Below are 15,070 nucleotides of genomic sequence, written 5' to 3'. Positions count from 1 at the left end.
ACAAACTGGATTAAAACCAAAAGACATCTGGATCCTTTCTCTAGCTGTGTTCCTTCTGTGGCACTAGGCAATTTAATGTTCCTTTTTTTTTTTTTTTTAATATTTATTTATTTATTTGGCTGTGCCAGGTCTTAGTTGCAGCATGCAGGATCTTGGCTGCCGCATGCGGGATCTTTTAGTTACAGCATGCGGGCTCTTAGTGGCAGCATGCAGGATCTAGTTCCCTAACCAGGGATCGAACCCAGGCCCCCTGCATTGGGAGCATGGAATCTTAACCACTGGGCCACCAGGGAAGTCCCTGAACTTCCTTTATTCTCTGCTGAAAATAGAAATAATAATCTGCAATCAAGGATGCTGATGTTAACTGAAGATCTCTGAAATTAAGAAGAGACGTTCTTTCTCTAAATAACGCTAGTGAAAATTTAGTTTTGACACTTGCTTTATTAAATTTAAATAATTCATTCCTTTGAGATTAGTGCTTTGTTTATTTCCTCTCTAGTCAATCACTCAGCCAGAATCTACAGGGGACCCAAACAACATGACTCTTTTGGCGGATGAGGCACGAAAGCTTGCTGAACGGTAACCTCCAGCTCCCTCTTTAATGGTTAAGTTATGGCTTTCATCGCGGTACGCACACGTTGTTTCGTCCTATCCCCACACACACTTCCCATGTAACCCACTTTTGCAAAGTTTGCTCTCGTTTCTAAAATGCTATTAGCTACATGTACTCTTTGCTTCCCTTTACTTTGAAATTAGAATATTTACTTTGAATATTAGAATATGATGGTTTGGAGGGAAATTATATTTGCACATCTAAGGAAAACCGTAACATTTTTTAGATTTTTAATTTTGAAACCTTAAAGTTAATAGATAATTAAGCTCAGTAGAATTTAGTTATTTTTTTAAATTTTTAAATTTTCAACAAAAATGTTTAATTTTCAAGTTTCAATAGAAAACATTTACTAACCCATAGTACATGTGAAAATCAGAAACAGACCATTTCATTCCTGATTAAATGTTAGGTAATTTCTTAAGAAGACTTTAAATGCAGAAGGCATCAAGTGAAAACATTTTTTTAAAAATAAAATTGCTAAAAGGTAGGCTCCGTGAGGGCAGGTGTTTTTGTGTGCTTTATTCACTGCTGAAGTCCCAATGCTTAAAACAATGTCTGGCATACAGTAAGTACTCAATAAATGTTTATCAAATGCATTGCAGAACAGCTAGTAGACCTCATAGGTACAGGATGCTTAAATAAGCCTGATGTTAGAATTTTAGCCTCAATGTCTGAGCAGTTACCTTGGCTTCCTGCTTTACCATATGTGCTCTCTTTCTGTTCTTTGTAAATATGTGTGAACTGTTGTAATTTAGCTCATAGAACATTCATGGTTTCAGAGCTGAATTTTCTGATTAAAAGAAGACAGCTGAAAACATTATAGAAAACTCCCGAGAAAAGTAGGTCTTGGAAATTAATTGTGGTGTACTTCATGCATGAATTTTGAAGGAAAGTTTATCATATCAAAAAGAATGGCCATGTATTGCAGTGTGACAATGTAATATGAAATTTTAGAGTTGAAAAAAACCTTAGCAGTTACCCAGCTAAAATGCGTTATTTGTCTGGAGTCCCTGTTGACATGTTCCTTGTTGAGTTGCTCTTCCTGGCCTGTAACTAGGTTGCCTGTGAGAAATCTGAATAGTCAAAGTTGTTTCAAGACTATGCAGTAACAGAACCAGAGTAGCAATTAAAGATGAGGTCTGGGATTTGTATTTATGACTAGAGAAATGCGTTCTTGCTGGTATACACAGTTTCATATATAAATACCCTTAAATAGTTATATTTAAAAGTAATTTTTAAGAAATATAAGCATTTGCCCCTATATATTTTATATCATTAATATCCTTGGGAAATATCATTTTCTCAGATTACAGAACGCTATTTATAAACTCTCAGCCCTGCTGAAATGATAACAAAATTCCAAATTTATAAGATTTTTTCAATATTTGTGGAACTCTGCCCACATTAGTTTATGTATATTAATAAGGTAAGCATTACCTAGATTCTATTTCTTTCCCTATGAGACGGTTGTGTTTCATGGCTTGTTTTTCCTCTTATGTTATACAGCCATAAACAAGAAGCTGATGACATTGTACGAGTGGCAAAGGCAGCCAATGATACATCAACTGAGGCATATAATCTGCTTTTGAGGACACTGGCAGGAGAAAATCAAACAGCAGTTGAGATTGAAGAGCTTAATAGAAAGTGAGTGTAATTTAAAGGTGGTTTATAGCCCTTCAGTTGTTCTTGTAAGTAACGCCAGTTCAAGGAAAAATTAAATGCCGGCAAATTCAGACCATGTATTCATGCAGTAAGATTTCTTTTGTTAATCATGCTTTTGAAATGATGCAGTAATTAGAGCAGGGGATGTAGAGCCACAGAGATTTTATTTGATCCAGTTACTGTATCCGCAGAGAATGGTAACAACTAGCCATGATACTTAAAATTCTGCATAAAGGCGAAGAGAAAAAATATCATAGAGTAAGCAGAGAAAATATATTTGAGCTACAAATATTTAAAAGGTGTCTGAAATACGAAAGCATATGGTAAACCATATGCTATAAATAGAAGTGATGAGATGAAATCTAAATTTAAGCTATGTTGGTATTAAATAATAGCATTTTAATATAACATTTCTTTGAGGTTTTGGAAATACTGTCACGGTGATTTAAACTGGAATGAATCTGGTGAACATTAAGATGCTAAAAGCAACTAGGGTTTTCATCAAATCACATCTGTTGTTCCTTAGGTATGAACAAGCGAAGAACATGTCACAGGATCTAGAGAAGCAAGCCGCCCAAGTCCATGAGGAGGCCAAGAAGGCTGGTGAGAAAGCTGTGGAGATCTATGCCAGTGTCGCCCAGCTGACTCCTGTGGACTCAGAAGCCATGGAGGTATGGCGCTGCCAGCCTGCATGCACAGGCTTTGGTTGTCACTGCCGTCCCCCATTCACAGCTCCTACCCTCGTCCCACCAAACACACAGCCACATACCCCCTCAGTCTGGGTAAGAGCTCTTCTGACTGCCCTGCCGCTGTCAGCAGTACCTACCTCCTCTGTCCTCCCAGCAGCTCACTGGTAAAGTTGAGTTCTAGTTTAGATACATTAATAGAACTTATTGAGGTAAAAAAAAAAAAAAATCCTGTGGTTATAAACATTAAAGAGCAAAGACTCCTTTAGTGATAGGAATAATCACTCTTAAATCTTGGATGTAAATCCAAATTATAATATACTTGGATTAATTAAAACAGACTACACCTAGGTCGTTACCCTGGTTTTGAACAAGAGAGACATAAAAGAATGGTTTAAATGAAAGAACTGCTTTGGGGCAGGTAAAATATTTAGGGATTGGTAGTATTTTATTTCATCTGTACTCTAATCATGAATCCTCATACCAAGTGCTATATAAATGGTGTATTTTTTACATTAAACTTGCAATTTATTAAGTTTCACTTCTTACATCTGAGGTGTTGACTTCGTTTTTACCATAAAGTTTTAGGTCTCCTCAGACGTGTACATACTGTATGATTCCATATATATGGAATTTGACAATAGGCAAAACTAATCTATGATGATAAAAACCAGACCAGTGGCAGCTGCATTGTTGGAAAGATGGGTGTGGAAATTGACTGGAAAGAGATACAAGGGAATTTCCTGGGTGGAAATATTCTGTATCTTGATTGGGGTGTTGGTTACACAGGTGAATATATTTGTCAAAACTCATCAAACTAAGTGCTGTGCATTTCACTGTGTGTAAGTATACCTCAGTTTTTTAAAAAGGTCCATAAAATCTTGACCTGTGCTGTTCTTTTAAAACTATCCACTAAGTATAAAATTACTAAGCCTACCTTTTCATCAGTTTAGTTGTTTTGCCTAAAATATAATGACCTTACTTGCTTTTCATAGAATGAGGCAGATAAAATAAAGAAGGAAGCTGAGGATCTGGATCGTCTGATTGACCAGAAGTTAAAAGATTATGAGGACCTCAGACAGGACATGAGAGGGAAGGAATTTGAAGTAAAGAACCTTCTGGAAAAAGGAAAGACCGAACAGCAGGTTGGTTTGCTTTGCAAGTTGCTTCGTTTCTTGAGGGAAAAATTGAAGCTGCCTGACTGTAAGCTGTGTCCGTGATGTTACCACAATTGCAGAAGCAACAAAACACACGAAAAAGTATTCAGAGGAGGGCCTCATGCTGATGCCCAGGCCTAACCTGCTGTATACTGGCCAGTGTCAGGGTGGTGGCGTGTAGGTGCCTGGTCTGTTAGGAGAGAGAAGGGCTTTACCTTGGAAGGTTTGTCCTCTTATCTGCCACGTGTTTGCAGACTGCCGACCAACTCCTAGCCCGAGCTGACGCCGCCAAGGCTCTTGCGGAAGAAGCTGCTAAGAAGGGACGAAATACCTTACAAGAAGCCAATGACATTCTCAGCAACCTGAAAGGTATGAGAGGGTCAGATAACAGGGTAAATTTGTACGTGTCCTTCATTAGGGTGATTCTCTCTCTTTTGTAAAAAAATTTTTACTCTGAGACTTTCTGAACACATACAGCACGAGAGATAATAGTATAAGAAATCGCATATACCTTTCAGATTCAGCAGTTAAGATTTTTTTTTTTTTTTTTTTTATTAATTAATTTATTTATTTATTTTTGGCTGTGTTGGGTCTTTGTTTCTGTGCGAGGGCTTTCTCTAGTTGTGGCATGCGGGGGCCACTCTTCATCGCGGTGTGCGGGCCTCTCACTATCGCGGCCTCTCTTGCTGCGGAGCACAGGCTCCAGACGCGCAGGCTCAGTAATTGTGGCTCACGGGCCCAGCCGCTCCGCGGCATGTGGGATCTTCCCAGACCAGGGCTCGAACCCTTGTCCCCTGCATTGGCAGGGAGATTCTCAACCACTGCGCCACCAGGGAAGCCCCAGCAGTTAAGATTTTTACTGCACTTAACTTCATCCCCCAACACCTACCCTACAGTTTCTTAAAAAATTTTTTATCAGTTAATGCATATAATTAAAGCCAACAATTACTGTTTTACGCATCAGCTGATAGTGCTTTATTTTTTATTTTTTAATTAATTAATTTATTTATTTATTTATTTTTGGCCGCATTGGGTCTTCGTTGCTGTGTGCGGGCTTTCTCTAGTTGCGGCGAGAGGGGGCTACTCTTTGTTGCGGTGTGCGGGCTTCTCATTGCGGTGGCTTCTCTTGTTGCGGAGCACGGGCTCTAGGCGCACGGGTTTCAGTAGTTGTGGCACATGGGCTCAGTAGTTGTGGCTTGCGGGGTCTAGAGCACAACCTCAGTAGTTGTGGCGCATGGTCTTAGTTGCTCCGCGGCCTGTGGGATCTTCCCGGTCCAGGGATCAAACCTGTGTCCCCTACATTGGCAGGTGGATTCTTAACCACTGCGCCACCAGGGAAGTCCCTACCCTACCTTTTTTATGGTAAAGTATTTCAAAGAAAAATCCCAACGCTCATGTCATTTTACCCCAGCATTCCTTGGTATGGAAGCCAAAAAAAAAAAGGATATTTCCTGTAACCAAGATATGCCTATTTAGCTGACTTGTGTTGGTAAATGGAGATTATCTTTAATTTTCTCTGCCAGTTGCATCTCAGTCTTTATGTTTTCTTTCCTCACCCAAGATAAAAAAGAACTGTGCTCAATTCACTGTGTAGCCTTGGACTCACCTCTGATAAACATAAGCTCTATATATACAGAAGCTTTATAGGATAATGGTTGAATGTATGGGCTTTGTGTCAGTGGGTTTGGTTTAGAATCCCTGATCCACCTCTTACTGTGAATCCTTGAAAAAAGTTACCTCTTTAATCCTCAATTTTCTCATGTATAAAAATGATACAATGCCTGTGTCACAAGCACATAAAGCTCTTACCTCAGTACCTAACACTTAGTAAACACTGAATAAACTGCAGCTTTTGATATTGGTTGAGGTGGAGGTGATGGCATGCTCAGCTCTGCATGAAAATAAATGTTTCAAGTGAGAATTTGCCTTCCAGAAACAGGTGTTCATTCACATGCATCTTCCATGTAGATCTGTGTGCTTTGTTCTAACATTTCAGTGCATGCTGTTTTTCATTCTTTTCCCCTGACTTTCATTGTTCATAAAACAAAATCCAGTGGCAGCTCCCTGAAAGGTTCCCTTTTGGCTTGTAGAGAGTTTAGTTTAATTGCATTCCTTGAACCTGTTTTAGATTTTGATAGGCGAGTAAATGATAACAAGACGGCTGCAGAGGAGGCACTAAGGAGAATCCCTGCCATCAACCAGACTATAATGGAAGCCAATGAAAAGACCAGGGAAGCACAGCTGGCTCTGGGCAATGCTGCCGCAGATGCCACCGAGGCCAAGAACAAGGCCCACGAGGCGGAGAGGATCGCCAGCGCTGTCCAGAAGGTGTGCTCGCCCCTCTTGTCCGAAACAAAGCCTTTGCTCATCTGTTCTCTAGTCATTTTCCGATTTCTTTCCAGACCCCGAAAAGCTCTTGCAAATTTTTTCCTCAACTCCAGTAAAGTTATATTAAACCATCCTTCTCGTTCATTTTTTTTTTACTAGGCATTAGAACAGGTAACCACATTGATTGAAGAGGGAGAGTCATTCAAAGGGTCCTTTACTCTAAAATTTCTGCTGTGTCTCAGTGGAAGGGTCTGAGTTGTTGAGGAGGGGGGTTGGCTTCAGGGACCCATCAAGCTCCTGCCCACAGAAAATCAGATTCTTTCTAAGTAAACACAGTTCCTTGACATGAACAATTGATATTTTTTCCATCTTACTTACAGTGCCAAGTCAGTACAGTTTTTGAGACCCCCTTTCAAGCATATTGCCATATCTAAGACCCACCTATTTAGAATTTTTGAAGTTACCAGTGCTAGGATTCTTTCTCCTCATCTTAAAGAATAATTTCTCTAGGCTGGCTTTCTCCTATTTAAAGATGAATCTGTTTTATTTAAAGGAGAAATTGGAGCTGATTGTAAACTTATGTGTTTGAAAATCACACACATTTTTAAGTTTCTTGGATTAATTATATTTTATAAAATATATTTCAGAATTATGGACTTTTTGTACATTATGATGAACTGCCAAGTATCAATAGAATAAGGCTAGCTTTGAATAGAAAATTATCCAAGCGAAAGAGTCTAATCAGTACAATGTGGTGGAAAGTATACACCATTTAAATGTTGCAGCTATGTGACCCCAACTAAAAATGGCAACGATAGAACAGGAATTTTTATTAACAGGATTAAACAAGAGGATACAAATCAAAGTGCTTTATAAAATACAATATGTTGTTATTTTAGGTGGTAATGTTATATTTTTCATTAAATTTGTAGCCTAAATAAATGATAACGTAATTCAGCATAGAGTACAAATTATTGCCCTGTTCTTTCTGGATCATATTTTTGAACCATTTTACAGATTATAAAAGGAGTGGCAGCATACTTTAGAAAAGGAAAACTTTTTTTCATTAGGAATTGTTTACTTTGTGCCTAGAATGCTACCAGCACCAAGGCAGAAGCTGAGAGGACTTTTGCAGAAGTTACAGATCTGGATAACGAGGTGAATAATATGTTGAAACAGCTACAGGAAGCAGAAAAGGAGCTGAAGAAAAAACAAGATGATGCTGACCAGGATATGATGATGGCAGGGATGGTAAGTGATTTTGGCATATTTGCTAATGGGCAGAAAGTGAAGGGTGTTGAATAATAAAGATCCCTAACTTGTTGAGAAGAGTCTTTTTCATATTGACTTCTGTTTTTAATTGTGTTTTCTGGTCAAGAACTGGGTAAGTAACTTACATAGAAGACAAAGAATTTGGATCTTCTGCCAGATTGTTGCACAACAGCTCCTTCCCAAAGCTACTCTCAGTTAAAAGCAAAACATTGTTTTACACATTTGAGGTTTTAGGACATTTAAAAGTATGTCTTTATATTTTTGAATGGGTAATTCATAGGTGGTATAAAATCAAAAAAGAACAAAAGGCATGCAATGAAAAGTTAATTTCCGTCCTCCTCTTATTCTCCCAGCAACTTGCTGCCTAAAGGCAAAGACCAGTTTCTTGTGTAAAAGGACATTTTTGAAGATGACAAAACATACCAAACTTACATCCAATTTGATTTTTCACTTTTTGTGGTGATGTGTATACATAGCCCTGTTTGTAACAAAATTCACTTGTGAATGCATGGCCCAACAAAGGACTACGTTCTGTTTTGTGCTACATTTTGCTTTTGAAAGACTTTGATGGAATCACAGTGGAAATATTCCTTTACGGTTCAATCTGATTATAACCACAGTAATGATAGACATGAACTTGTTTAATTGTGGACTTTCAGTGCAAGGAAGGGACCCTTCTTCCACTCCTGCTAAAAATCACACCCTTCACTGTAGATCATTTTCACCTTGGGATGGAAAGAAGAACTACTAAGCCTGTTAATCTAGGTAAAGAAGTCCCTAGGGAAGTGATAACAGGAAGCATCCCTGTGCAAATACCTTATTTTATTATGCATTTTTTTGTTGTTTTGAATTGTCCTCATTTTCTATAGCAAGGTATGGCTCAAGTGGAAATTCCCATATAGTAAAAATGTGTATATTTCATATGTGCTGAGGGTCTCTGGATTTTATGTTTTAATACAGTTGTAGAAACATTAGATTTAGAGCCTGTTGAAGGAAAGGAAAAGATATATATTCTCTATAAGCTTCAAAAAAGGGTATGAATTCAATTAAAAGGGTAGAAAGAAGATCCATCTTTTGTTCCTTTTGGTAAGTAACTTCTAAGGAGCACAAGGCCCCCTCACATATACTATCCCGTTTATATTTACATATCAATTCTGAAAGGCCAGCATTGCATCAGTATTGTTGCAGTCTGTAACCTGTTTTTTAAGGGAAAGAAGAGTGAAGGCTCACAGTTGTTCCTGGAAGAGGAGGCTGCAGACAGCAGGTTAAATGTAATAGTATGGCCGTAGCAGAGTCCTTTACAGCTCTGCTAGAACACTCGCAGACAGCCTGGGAAGGTGCAGTGAGAATGGCTGCAGTTTGAACAGAGGTTAATCGTTTATTTGTGAAGGTTGTTTTTCCGTTGCTTTCTTTTTCTTTTAAAAATTTTCACATTGTTTCTATCCAAAAAATTTGTATTCTCTTGACCCGAAAAAGCTAGGAAAAACAGTTCTGTGGTAGGCAGCTCAAAGCTACTCGTGTATATCCTAACCAGATTTATTTGTGAGAGCATCTGTTTTCTGATACTTAGACACTTCCTCTTCCATTGCCATTTCCTGTGACTCATGCACAAGTGTATTTGTTCAGGTTTCATGGAATTTTCCCAAATATATTTACCTTTGGTTGATTTTTTAAATGTAAATTGTATTGCCCCAATTTGTATGTGTGTATTTGTGTGACTGCATGGGGAGAGGGAGTTTTAGAAGAATGTCACTTAGTTGTGAAAAATTTCTGAGAATAGGACATTTCTGACAATCAAGTCTCTAAGATCATCCCAGAGGACATGTTTTGGTTCTAAAATGGTAGTTTTTATACTCATCCTTCAAAAGTAACTTGTTTCTGCTTGATGGGTTTTATTATGAATACACCTCCATGTGTTCTTGAGTGAGAAAGTGAGAAAAGGAGGTAACATTGATCTTTGAAATACAAATACAGTCATTGTAGGCATACTGACTGCTTCTCCATGACTGTTAAGTGAATTAAAAATAGCAACATCCTCAACATGAAGATATGACCAAAAAAGAACATCTCTACAGTAACAGATAATAGTTTCATGACTTAGAAGAAGGGAAACCATCTGAAAATTAGATTTGTTGACTCACTGGGGAAAAGATACTTCAAGATAATAAAAATGTATCATCAAGACTACTGTATCATTTATCCTTTTTCCCTGTACAGGCTTCACAGGCTGCTCAGGAAGCTGAGATCAATGCCAGGAAGGCCAAAAGCTCTGTCACCAGCCTCCTCAACCTTATTAATGACCTCCTGGAGCAGCTGGGTGAGTAACCATAGAGTCATTTTAGGCAGCCTTTGAATTCTTTGTACTGTTCTTGGGATCTGAGATAGTTGACTCAAAAGTAGATACTACAGTGCAAAGACCGTATGAACTGAATCGTGACTTTAAGTTGTATTAATTCAGCGTGTACTCACTAGGTCCTTCCATGGAATCTGACCTCAGTATAGGAATCTGACCATGGTCTGAGGACTTAATAAAATTTTGAAGATATGCTGCCAGCTAGAGTGGCTCATTTATGGTCACGGTTTATGATACAATCAAACATGATTATTCTTAGTTCATCCTGCTGGCAGAATGTCTTTAAAGGATTTAAAGTGAAGGATTTCAATGACAGAATAAAAGAACACTTCAAAGGATAATCGATTAAAGGCTAATCGGATGAGGTGACAGTTTTTATGCCAAAAGAGAGAAGGCTTTCTTTTTGAAGGAAATATAAGCATATTGAAATGTTCCTTTAATCCAATTTGATGTAGGGAGCAGGCCTCATTATAGGGCAGATGTACTTTTGTCACCAGCCTCTATTATAAAGTTGTAATACCCTAGCCAGTACAGCTTTGTAAGCAGAGCACTCTGTTTTAATGTGATAGCCTTTAAAGTTTGGTTTTGGGTCAGTGTTTTGTTTTGTGGGGGTTTTTTTTGGGAGGTGTGTGTGATATTTTTATCTGTCTCAATTTTCAAGGATAATAAATTATGTGCCAGCAGATGGATTTTAAAACGAAAGTAAGCTGGAAGAGGTGGGTTTTGTGGCAGAAAAGGTTGTATTTTAAAGTTAGTCAGACTTGGGTTGGAATCTTTGCTTTGTTGCCTGTAAGCTGTGCAAATTTGGGCAAATTACTTAACAGCTGAGAATCATTGATGTCAAATGATCTGGTGAGAATTTAATCAAGTACAATATGCATAAAGTGCTGGTCGTTATGCAGCTGGCTATCTGCTTTCGTTTAATATAGAAGTAGTTCCTTTCAAAAGGACCTCTTTTTCTCGCTAATTTTAAAGCGAAGCTTTGCTGAAATTATTTCAGCATTTCAACCCTGGCCATTTTCCATAGGAGGGCTCTGACGATAGTGTCTGACTCTTGGGAGCAGGACATGACTCCCAAAACAACCCAGTTTCCCTGGAATCGATGAGCTGAGGGCTTAGGGTTCTAGCGTAAAGATTTTTATGTTCATTAGAGGGCACTAAAAAGACACAAGGATTACATATATAAACGTGAAAAAGGTATTACCCGTTACCAGATGACCTTCAAAACCACAAGTGAGGCTCAAGGTCTAGGACGTGGTTGTTATATATTTAGAAAACATTTCACAAAAAACCATCTTCTCAGGAAAAAAAAAAAATCCAGCCCCAATATTCATTATAAGCTCTGACCCATCCCTGCTGGATTAGGTCAGTGATTGTACTTAGTTTGCATTGTTAATGCCCTTGTATGACAGGCCTCAAGTTCTCAGGCCACTTTTTCATAGGGACAGCTGCTGGGCTTCCTTTATAAAAACGCTGGTGGGGGTACTTGTGGAGTGATGTTACAATTCTCACTGAATGTGTCTGTCCTCTTCTGTGTCCCTTCTGACTCAACAGGGCAGCTGGACACAGTGGACCTGAACAAGCTAAATGAGATTGAAGGTACCCTGAACAAAGCCAAAGATGAAATGAAAGTCAGTGATCTAGACAGGAAAGTGTCTAACCTGGAGAACGAAGCCAGGAGGCAGGAGGCTGCCATCATGGACTACAACAGAGACATTGAGGAGATCCTGAAGGACATCCGCAACCTGGAAGACATCAGGAAGACCTTACCCTCCGGCTGCTTCAACACCCCGTCCATTGAGAAGCCCTAGCGTCTTCCCTTAGGGAGCCACTGTGAGGCCACAGAGTGCCTTAACACAAAGGTTACATTCTTCAGACCCCCACTCTCTGCTGCCCTCCACCACTGTCCTTTTGAGCCAGGAGAAGTCACAAAGTTTAAAGAGAAGCAAATTAAACATCGTGAATCAGGAACAAAGGGTTTTATCTAATAAAGTCTCTCTTCCACTTAACGGTGGTCCCTTAGACCCACCTTTCCCTTCTGAGTCGCATAAGGACGTGGCATCCTGCGCTGCTGTACAGTGGCTCAAACCCTTCGTGGGAACCGTTGTGTGCCAGGGCTGAGCAAGTAGCCCTGCCTTTCTCGCTGATACCAACAGAACCTCCTCAGTCTCAGTACTCTTGTTTCTATGAAGGAAAAGTTTGGCTACTGACAGTAGCATTGTGATGGCCAGTATATCCAGTCTATAGGCAAAGAAAATGCATCCACATCTCCTGCCCCTCCTCCTTTTAAGCAAAAGCAAGTACACATCCTGTGCCAAAGGTATCGGTCATTTAGAATGTCGAGAGCCGTCATCTGTTGTTTTAGCTATTTTGAGTTTAGGACACTGAGCCATCCCACGGGTAAGGATGCAATGATTTATGACAGTCTCCAGGAGAATGTGAGACTGCAGAAGTAGGCTGAAGATTTTCTCAGATGTTAATAATTGACTAGGAAGATAAACTTTTTTCAGATCTTTGGGCAGCTGATAATTTAAATCTGGATGGGCGGCTTGCACTCACCAATAGACGTCTTCTATTCCTATAGATGGAATTTATGCAGAAGAAATAGGGATGTGATAACCACTAAAGTTTTTTTCAAAATCAAACTAATTCTTAGAGCTTTTTTAGAGTATTAGTCTTGGAACTAGTGTTGTTACCTGGCAGAGAACGGGTGGTCCTCACGATCTTGACAAACAAAACAAAAGAAAAGCCTCCTTGTCCTAGTCTTTTCTAGCAAAGGGATAGAACTTAGATGCAACTTGTATTGTCAGGATCCCACATATCCATTTTTCTTCCATTGGGGAGAGATGAAACATTTGACCCTTAGCCTCAGTTTTCTCCTGATGTTCCCCGTCTTGTAGAACCCCTCAAAACACATTGTTTGCCAAATCCTGGTGACAAATACTTGCACTCAGTATTTCACACAGCTGCCAACACCATCTCGCTCCTGCACTTTGTGATTTAAACCCACCTCTAAACCTTCCCTCTAAGCATAGAGGGAAGACCCTTACATGGAGTTTCCTAGTGAGCTTCTCAACTTCCGATCCTCAGCTCTGTGGTTTTCTTCTAAGGTCACAGCGTGACGATTCTCTGCCACAAACCCCTTCCTCCTACCAACCTGCCTTCGAGATTCATATATAGCCTTTAACACTATGCAACTTTGTACTTTGCGTAGCGGGGGAAAGAAACTATTATCTGACACACTGGTGCTATTAATTATTTCAAATTTATATTTTTGTGTGAATGTGTTTTTGTTTATCATGATTATAGAGTAAGGAGTTTATGTAAATATACTTGGTCCTGTTTCTAGAATGGCACTGTCCGTTCACCTCTTCACTTCATTTTTTCCTCTTCACCGGCACAATGTGTCTGTATACCTCCTCCCCTTCCATCTGCGGTTCTTTGGATTGGATTCGTTCCCTGTTGCTTTGCTCTTCGCCTTGTGTTTGCAGCATGTCCGTTCTCTTGACATTCACATCCACCTGCTTTCCTCCACACACAGCCACGATAAAGAGGTACCTCGAACCCTCTTCCGTTGCAGTCCTGGCGGTCCTCAGCCACAGCACCATGTTGTTCTTAATGCCTGCGCCGGAGCAGGAACGCCAGCTTGACAGGGAAGGATGGAATTAGGAAAGTTTGCTGAAGGGCATCTTTACCATCAGTGAGAGCCTAGCCAGGAATGAGTGAGAAATGCCCTCTGGCCGTTGTTTGAGCTGGACGGGGTCATTTTTATAAGGGGTGCATAATTACTTGAGTGAGAAATGCCCTCTGGCCGTTGTTTGAGCTGGACGGGGTCATTTTTATAAGGGGTGCATAATTACTTGAGTGCTCGTATCAGGGATACGAGGGATGATCAGGGATCATGCTGCAGATAGATAGAGTGGGAGAGGCGGTCTACCTTAGTTCTTCCCCTTTCCATCTCCTTGCATCCCAGAGTTGACTTAACTGGTGTTTTGACCTGGCATCCTCCTAAGCTTCCACTCCATTCCTCTTCTCAGGCCTCTTCTCCTGTCGCAGGAGACCTGGCTCTTTCTTGCCAAGTGTTCACATCAGTGTTTCCTAGCTAGTTCCTCTTTTTAAGTGGCCACATCCTATGAGACATTTTGGTCAAGGTTTCAGGGAAAGGACTGAAGATAGACTGCTAAGGTAGTTTACCCTCTAGCCTATGGGTCAGGTTCACTCTAGTAAGTCTTAGGCCACAGTGAAATTTTGGGAATTTGTTGTTGTTGTTGTTTCTTTTCTCCTTTTCCATCTGTGTGGCATATTTTTAAACAGAATTTTATTTTTAAAATAAAAGTTCTTCATAAGACAATACCTTAATTACACACCTGCAATATCGCCATTATTTTATTGTATAGTTCCAGTTATCTGTATTTTATGTAATAAAATTTGACAGGATGGCTGCTGCAGAATGCTGGGTGTCACAGGGAGCATACACAGCTGTTCCCTGGAATTTTCCCTCTTAATTCCAACCATGGCCCTTTTCCGTGTGCCTTCACTTTAGCTGTTTGCCTTAATCTCTACGGTCTTGCTCTCCAGGGTAGTAAATAAAATGCAACACTTGGCATTTTTTATGTTAAAAAAAAAACCAGTATTTTATTTATAATAAAATCTGAATATTTGTAACCCTTTATACTTGGTGTGGCCTGAGTGTGGTACTGGGGATGTAAGATGTTTTAAAAGGTATGATGAAGGGGAAGCGTCTCGTAATGTATTCTTTGGGTTGTTTATTTTCCTGAGAACAATCCAGTATGTGTACGTGCATGTGTGTGAGTATATAAATTTATTTATGTATATATTTATTTTTTTAACCCTTCTCAGATTGGAATACTTTGGTTGTGGTCCAGAGGTTGGCAGATTCTTCCTGTTGAGCTCTAGATAGTAAATGTTTTACGTTTTGCAGGCCATACAGTCTCTGTTAGAACTGCTCTGCTGTTGTAGCAGGAAAGCAGCTGTGGAC

The 15,070-nt window shown here is 39.6% G+C and overlaps 1 protein-coding gene across 1 annotated transcript in view; it reads left to right on the top strand.

Moving 5' to 3' along the window:
- LAMC1 (laminin subunit gamma 1) overlaps nt 1-14,743 on the top strand; it is a 123,253-nt gene extending 108,510 nt beyond the window's left edge. The window contains exons 20-28 of the mRNA XM_082401208.1: nt 500-579; nt 2,120-2,257; nt 2,802-2,946; nt 3,957-4,106; nt 4,373-4,487; nt 6,247-6,446; nt 7,539-7,697; nt 9,936-10,035; nt 11,626-14,743. Of these exons, the coding sequence (XP_082257334.1) occupies nt 500-579; nt 2,120-2,257; nt 2,802-2,946; nt 3,957-4,106; nt 4,373-4,487; nt 6,247-6,446; nt 7,539-7,697; nt 9,936-10,035; nt 11,626-11,882 (1,344 nt within the window). The 3' untranslated portion in view covers nt 11,883-14,743. The remainder of the gene's footprint in view (nt 1-499; nt 580-2,119; nt 2,258-2,801; nt 2,947-3,956; nt 4,107-4,372; nt 4,488-6,246; nt 6,447-7,538; nt 7,698-9,935; nt 10,036-11,625) is intronic.
- The last annotated feature ends 327 nt before the right edge of the window (nt 14,744-15,070 follow it).

Source organism: Balaenoptera borealis (genome assembly GCF_965194805.1).
Source record: "Balaenoptera borealis genome assembly, chromosome: 1".
In the NCBI taxonomy this organism is placed as follows: Eukaryota; Metazoa; Chordata; class Mammalia; order Artiodactyla; family Balaenopteridae; genus Balaenoptera; species Balaenoptera borealis.
This window is presented reverse-complemented; position numbering and strand designations above follow the sequence as displayed.